Source organism: Hyla sarda, chromosome 1, assembly GCF_029499605.1.
Source record: "Hyla sarda isolate aHylSar1 chromosome 1, aHylSar1.hap1, whole genome shotgun sequence".
NCBI lineage: Eukaryota > Metazoa > Chordata > Amphibia > Anura > Hylidae > Hyla > Hyla sarda.
Window position 1 is genome coordinate 405,313,678 of NC_079189.1, and position 7,485 is coordinate 405,321,162.

At 36.2% G+C, this 7,485-nt stretch overlaps 1 protein-coding gene across 1 annotated transcript; it reads left to right on the plus strand.

Moving 5' to 3' along the window:
* The first annotated feature begins 4,874 nt into the window (after positions 1–4,874).
* Positions 4,875–5,822, plus strand: LOC130369527 (olfactory receptor 6B1-like). The gene has a single exon (XM_056574921.1). It carries the CDS (start codon positions 4,875–4,877, stop codon positions 5,820–5,822), a length of 948 nt encoding a protein of 315 aa, XP_056430896.1.
* Positions 5,823–7,485: the final 1,663 nt, after the last annotated feature.

The following is a 7,485-nucleotide window of genomic DNA, read 5'->3' on the forward strand; positions in this document are numbered from 1 at the left end:
GATTGGTATGTTTCTCCTTGTTGCCCCCTGCTCCTCCGGCCCACCTACCACCATGGTCTTTGGTTCCCATGAGCACTCTACCAATCCTGCCCTGTATAATGATTTCCTTTTATTGCTATGTTGCTTTTTGTGTCTTAGATGGATACTTTTTGTACTTCTTTGATATTTGCGTATACCGTACTTGTGAGAATTTCCTTAATAAAAAATACAGTTTAAAAAAAAAAAAAACTGTGGAAAAATTTGTATACTTCTTCTTTTTTTAAATTTTTTTTTATTGTTTTTACCTCAGCCTGAGCTGAGTAGAAAGTATTCCTTAGACACAAAAAAAATTCAAATAGTGGGAGGAATTTATCATTTGTGCCTTTTTCTACTTTTCTAGGTTGCACTTTTTATTTTTGCCAACATTATACCCCTTAACCCCTTAAGGACACATGACGTACTGGAACGTCATGTGTCCACTCCCGATCTATAACGCGGGGCCACGGCGTGGCCCCGCGTCATAGCGGTTCGGGCCCGGCCTCTAACAACGGCCGGGACCCGTGGCTAATAGCGCGCGGCATTGATCGCTATTAACCCTTTTGATCGCTATTAACCCTTTAGACGCGGCGTTCAAAGTTGAACGCCGCGTCTAAAGTGAAACCGAAAGCATGCCGGCTAGCTCAGTGGGCTGTTCGGGATAGCCGCGGTGAAATCGCGGCATCCCGAACAGCTGACAGGACAGCGGGAGGGCCCCTACCTGCCTCCTCGCTGTCCGATCGCCGAATGACAGCTCAGTGCCTGAGATCCAGGCATGAGCAGTCATGCGGCAGAATCATCGATCACTGGTTTCTTATGAGAAACCAGTGATCAATGTAAAAGATCAGTGTGTGCAGTGTGATAGGTCCCTATGGGACCTATAACACTGCAAAAAAAAAGTGCAAAAAAAAAGTGAATAAACATCATTTAACCCCTTCCCTATTAAAAGTTTGAATCACCCCCCTTTTCCCATAAAAGAAAAAACACAGTGTAAATAAAAATAAAAATAAACATAAATGGTATCGCCGCGTGCGGAAATGTCCGAATTATAAAAATATATCGTTAATTAAACCGCACGGTCAATGACGTGCGCGCAAAAAAATTCCAAACTCCAAAATAGTGCATTTTTGGTCACTTTTTATATCATGAAAAAATGAATAAAAAGCGATCAATAAGTCCTATCAATGCAAAAATGGTACCGTTAAAAACTTCAGATCACGGCGCAAAAAATGAGCCCTCATACCGCCCCATACACGGAAAAATAAAAAAGTTATAGGGGTCAGAAGATGACAATTTTAAACGTATACATTTTTCTGCATGAAGTTATGATTTTTTCCAGAAGTGCGACAAATTCAAACCTGTATAAGTAGGGTATCATTTTAATCATATGGACCTACAGAATAAAGGTAAGGTGTCATTTTTACCGAAAAATGTACTACGTAGAAACGGAAGCCCCCAAAAGTTACAAAATGGCGTTTTTTTTTTCAATTTTGTCTCACAATGATTTTTTTTCCCGTTTCACCGTAGATTTTTGGGCACAATGACTGACGTCATTACAAAGTAGAATTGGTGGTGCAAAAAATAAGCCATCATATGGATTTTTAGGTGCAAAATTGAAAGAGTTATGATTTTTTAAAGGCAAGGAGCAAAAAACGAAAATGCAAAAACGGAAAAAAACCCGGTCCTTAAGGGGTTAAGGACAATGGACGTAAATGTACATACTGAATTAGGAAATGTTGAATGTTGACTGATAAAAAGTGGGATATGGAAGTAGAACATGTTTTGGTACAGGAAGTCTTAAGGACAATTTTATCAATGAAGACGTACAAAGTAATAATTAATGGGAAACATATTGAGACCAACAATCCACCAACCACATAAATAACAATTTCATGAAAGATTGTACTAGAGTAAAAAATCTTCACGAGTGTTGGATGGTCACAGAAAAAGTGGTCAATTTGAATGGATTTGCAGAATCTTAATCTAAATGTATTCCCAGTATGTATAAGGGAATAAAATATCCAGATAATCCATGAAATTGTTGCTACCTCCAAACATAACTTATTGTTCATTATAGCACAATACTGTAAAGGATGACAAATGGCCACATATCGGTCATAGGCCATGGTAGAAAGCAAGGTAGATTCAGTGGCTGCCATCACCAGATACAAATATAGCTGTGTCACACATCCAAAATATGAAATATTTGAATTTTTTTTAAATAGTTGGTCAACATTTAAAGCACAGTTACAGAAATATAAATGACATCTAAAATTCCCAGGTTCCCTATAAAGAAGTACATTGGAGTGTGAAGAGTTGAGTAAAAAATATATCATTAGAACAACTGTCCAGTTTCCCAACAGGGTAAGGAGATAGATACTTAAAAACAACACATATAGTGATATTTGAAGTACTCAGACATCAGAGATGTTGCTAAGAAGAAATTCAACAGGTGGACCAGTGTGATTGAACATATCATAAGTCTTCTGAGCAGAAGCCTAATGCAAAAAAGATTTACTATTAATGCAGTTCTATAAATAGGTTTGTAAATGTACATATAACTGTTAGAATCAAATATGATCATGATTATGTTGTACAGTAAACATGGAATTAAAGCTTCTGGGAGCAAATTTATGTATATATATATATATATATATATATATATATATATATATATATATATATTACAGTTAAAACTAGTTGTTAGTTAAAACTGGTTTTCACTAGTGAAAACTAGTTTTGACTGAATGCCTTTGTGAAAACTACTGTATAACAGACCTAATGGCTACGATGATGGGCTGAAACACTTGGTGAAAATTAGAAACTGGATTTGAATGGAGCAGTAAACTCATACAATACTGAGAGGGGAACTAGCACAAGCCTTTTTTTTCTATTTTTTTGCTTCTCTTCTTCCTTTTCATTTTGAGAGTAAATATCAAGGGGTCTGGTTGATCAGTGGTCCAATCAATTCAAGGGTAGATCTTAAAGGTGTACTCCACCCCTAGACATCTTATCTCCATATCCAAAGCATAGGGGGATAAGATGTCTGATCGCAGGGGTTCCGCCGCTGGGACCCAACCGTGTTCTCCTTTATTGAATAAATGACATAAGAGGAGATCTTAAAATGTAAAAAAGTCTGATGAATACTGGAATGCTTATGTTTACTATTGTATAAAGGTTATCATATTTTATCATAGAAAGGGGGGGGGGAGGGTCAGCTTCCATTCTAGCTACCATTGACATTAGTATCACTGTTTGAGTAACTACAGTTCTAAGCTCCCATGTTGGAGTATACTGCACTAACAATATGTATGGAGGGCAGTTATAATATTGTTGAAGCCTAGTTTTACCCTCTTCATGTTAAATCTGTATTGTTATGCTATATGTAAGTAAATGTTTGATATGGAAAGAGTTAACTAGCCCCTTGTGTTTATTCTCAATATGCACTTTAATGCCAAGTCTGATGGGATTACGCCTTTAAGGAAAATTAAATATAAAAGGATATTCTTCTGAGTAGATACATTTCCAGTTGTTCCAGTCTTATATGATATAAGATATACTGTATCGTGGACAAGTCTTCATCTCTGGGACCTTCTAGAAGCTACTAAGGTATGTAATCATTAAAAGCATGATTACATAAATTAAAATTGCTACCATATTATCCTGACAGAAAATTACATTGTATCCTAACCACTTCCAGGATTTTTTTTTAGTATTTGTAGATTTGAAACCATAAAACATCTTCTTGTTCTATAAGTCAAATAATAATTTTATTTTTTTTCTGCACTATACCTGGCTTTATTTTTATGTACCGTAATTTTAGTAAATTTTTTTTTTTTTGTCATATTGGAGGAAAATGTAAATATAAATAAATAAATAAAACAGAGATAATTGTCTGTTCAATTTTTTTTACTATTATCTTTTATCACTAATGCAAAGTGATGTTAAAATAATGTTTTAAATTTCTTTCCTTTTCAGTACGAACATTACTGTTTAGGGGTGTATATAGGGGATGGGGCTAGGATCATAGTCCAGGCAGTTTTTTTTATCTTCTTAAATTAGCATTTTTACTTTTCCATATGTGTCCATTTCTTGCTTAACATTTTTTGTTCCTCCATGAGGTCATTAAAGAATTTGAGTGGCATATTCTCACTATAATACATTTTTCATTATTGCTGATTTCCTCTGTATTCCAGGGTTGACATAGTAGTCCTAGTTACAGGGGAAATAGAGCCCCCTGACTTTGCCTGTGTGCTAACCTGGGTCTTTTAAGACACAGCAGCTCCGACAGATACCCAGCATTGGCTATAACCTGATCACATGGCTGAGAAGCCTTTTTCTTTATAATTTTAAGTTTTTAATTCTTATAGCTGTACTGTTAAGTCAAGGTGGTAAATGACAGAAAAGAGTTTCTATTAATGATTCCTTTGCTTTATAACAGCAAGAAGGGCAAGAATGACATGCTGTAGACTTTAATACTATTCTTAAAGTAAAAAAGACCCAAAAAATCTAACAATATGCCAACAGATCTATCAGTCTGTGTTGAGATCTGTTTAAAAACTGATCTGTTAAAGCTGTCAATAAGAACCATAAAACACCCAACTTGGAGTAAAACATAGCTGTTTGTAATGACGGAGCCTGTCAAGATTTCATGCTGCCAGTTGTTCAGAAAGCAGAAATCTTGTGACACATCCTCTCTAAATATTTGCATAACATACAAATGTTGTAGCGCCTGAAAACTCCACCCCATGACCAGTATATTTGAAAATGGTTATTGTAACTACCTTACTATTTACTTGCTTTACTTACTATTTACTTATTTATTGTCATTCTTCCTAAGGTACAGTCTAGCAGAAAGCATGAAATTCATAAATCAAAGTGAAGCAGGAATGTTCATACTCTTGGGATTTCCCAGCAGTAGGCAAATGCAGGTATTTTTCTTTGGAATATTCTTAGCCTTCTACCTTTTGACCATTTCTGCAAATATGTTTATTGTTGGGATTGTGGCCATGGATCGTATTCTTAAGAAAATTCCTATGTATATATTCTTATCCCATTTTTCTTTCCTTGAGATCTGGTATATCACATCTATGGTGCCCAAAATGTTGGTGGACTTTTTGGCTGACAACAACACAATTTCATACAATGGCTGCATTGCACAAGTCTTTTTTTTCTGTGCCTTAGCATTTACAGAGCTGTTTTTTCTTTCTGCCATTGCATATGACAGGTACTTGGCTATATGCCACCCACTGCGTTATACCACCATGATGACAATTAAGCTGTGCCAGCAGATGGCCTTGTGGTCATGGATAGTTGGATTTGTATGCAGTCTCCTAATGGTCATTCCTAGTTCAAGACTCTTATTTTGTGCTCCAAGGAGCATCAATCACTTTTTTTGTGACTTCATCCCATTATTAAATATCTCCTGCAGTCAAACTCCGGCTACAGACGTTATCTTCTATACCTTAGCTTGGATCATCATTCTGTATTCTTTGCTTTTAACTAGTATTTCCTATGTTCAGATAATGAGGACAGTTTATTATTTACCTTCTCAGTTAAGTAGAAGCAAAGCTTTTTCAACATGTCTATCTCACCTAACTGTTGTCTTGACCTTCTATGGCGCAATTATCTTTATGTACATCCAATCCTCCACAAAAAGTATGTTAAATGTAGATAAGGTTGCATCTATATTCTATGCAGTTGTAATCCCATTATTCAATCCTCTAGTTTATACTCTCCGAAACCGGGACTTTCATGCAGCAATGAAGAAAAATCTCCCATGTGTTATCATTACTTTTTGCATATAAGGATTTTTTGTGTTGTAAATAAACCCGCTACAATTATTCTATGTCACTATTAGATCTTTTGCCAAAGTGCCAAAGTAAGTAAAAATGCTATATAAGCATCCTTTTTATGAAATGTATGTTTATTAAAGATATTTGCATATAAGGCCTGTGGGTAGTGAGCTAAAATTTCAAATTCCAGTAATAATTCTAGAAGATGTCGATAGAATAATATTAAATAGCTGTGGGCAAACATTTTTTTTTTCAAAAGTTATGACTAAAACATATGTACTGTGATTAAAGGGGATTTCCATCATTTTAATCAGTTTAATTATAGAATGATAAAATATGTCTGCAAAATAGCAAGCAAATTGCATCTGCATTGTTAACACTCTTTAAATCTATGACATATCATAGGATTGCTTAATGTTATTGTTGCTCTTCTACTACTGCCTTAAGCATACTGTTAAAGCTGAGAGGATCCAGGTGGTACTGTGGTAAGGAAGAGACCTCCGACTACCTTCTTAGCTGATCAGGACACCAATATTGCACTGTGGCGGTCCCGAAAAGGCCCCTGAGTAAACCAGCAAGTTTTTTTTAGCTTTTGGATATCTCAATCTACAGGGTGGGCCATTTATATGGAAACACCTTAATAAAATGGAAATGGTTGGTGATATTAACTTCCTGTTTGTGGCACATTAGTATATGTGGGGGGGGGGGGGGAACTTTTCAAGATGGGTGGTGACCATGGCGGCCATTTTGAAGTCGGCTATTTTGAATCCAACTTTTGTTTTTTCAATAGGAAGAGGGTCATGTGACACATCAAACATATCGGGAATTTCACAAGAAAAACAATGATGTGCTTGGTTTTAACGTAACTTTATTCTTTCATGAGTTATTTACAAGTTTCTGATCACTGTGCCCATTGTGTTGGATTGTCAATGCAACCCTCTTCTCCCACTCTTCACACACTGATAGCAACACTGCCATGTGCGGCAGGTCCCGGCTGCTATCAGCAGCCAGGGACACACCGGTAATGGTGGACATCCACCATCGTGCGGATGTCTGCCATTAACACCTCAGATGCTGTGATCAATACAGATCATGGCATCTGCGGCAGTGCGGTACTGTAAATGGATGATTGGCCACAGCGCTGCCGTGGGGATCCGATCATTTATAATGGCGGACGGAGGTCCCCTCACCTGCCTCCATCCATCTCGGTCTTCTGCTCTGGTCTGAGATAGAGCAGAAGGTAACTGATGCCAAAAAAAAGTTAAAAAATGTAAAAAAAAAATTTTGAAATATCCCTTCCCCCCAATAAAAATATAAATCATTAGTTTTTCCCATTTTACCCTCAAAAAGCATTAAAAAAATTAATAAACATATTTGGTATCGCTGTGTGCATAAAAGTCTGAAATATCAAAATATAGTTAATTATTCCATACGGTGAACGACATAAACGTAAAAAAGAATAAAAAAGCCCAAAATTGCTGCTCTTCTGTCACATTTTATTCCCCCAAAAATTTATAAAAAGTAAAACCTAAGCAAAAGTGGTACCGCTAAAAACTACAGATCACTGCACAAAAAATGAGCCCTCATACCACCCCGTATACGGAAAAATTAGAAAGTTATAGGTGGTCAAAATAGGGAAATTTCATACACACAAATTTTGTTAAAAGACTTTGAG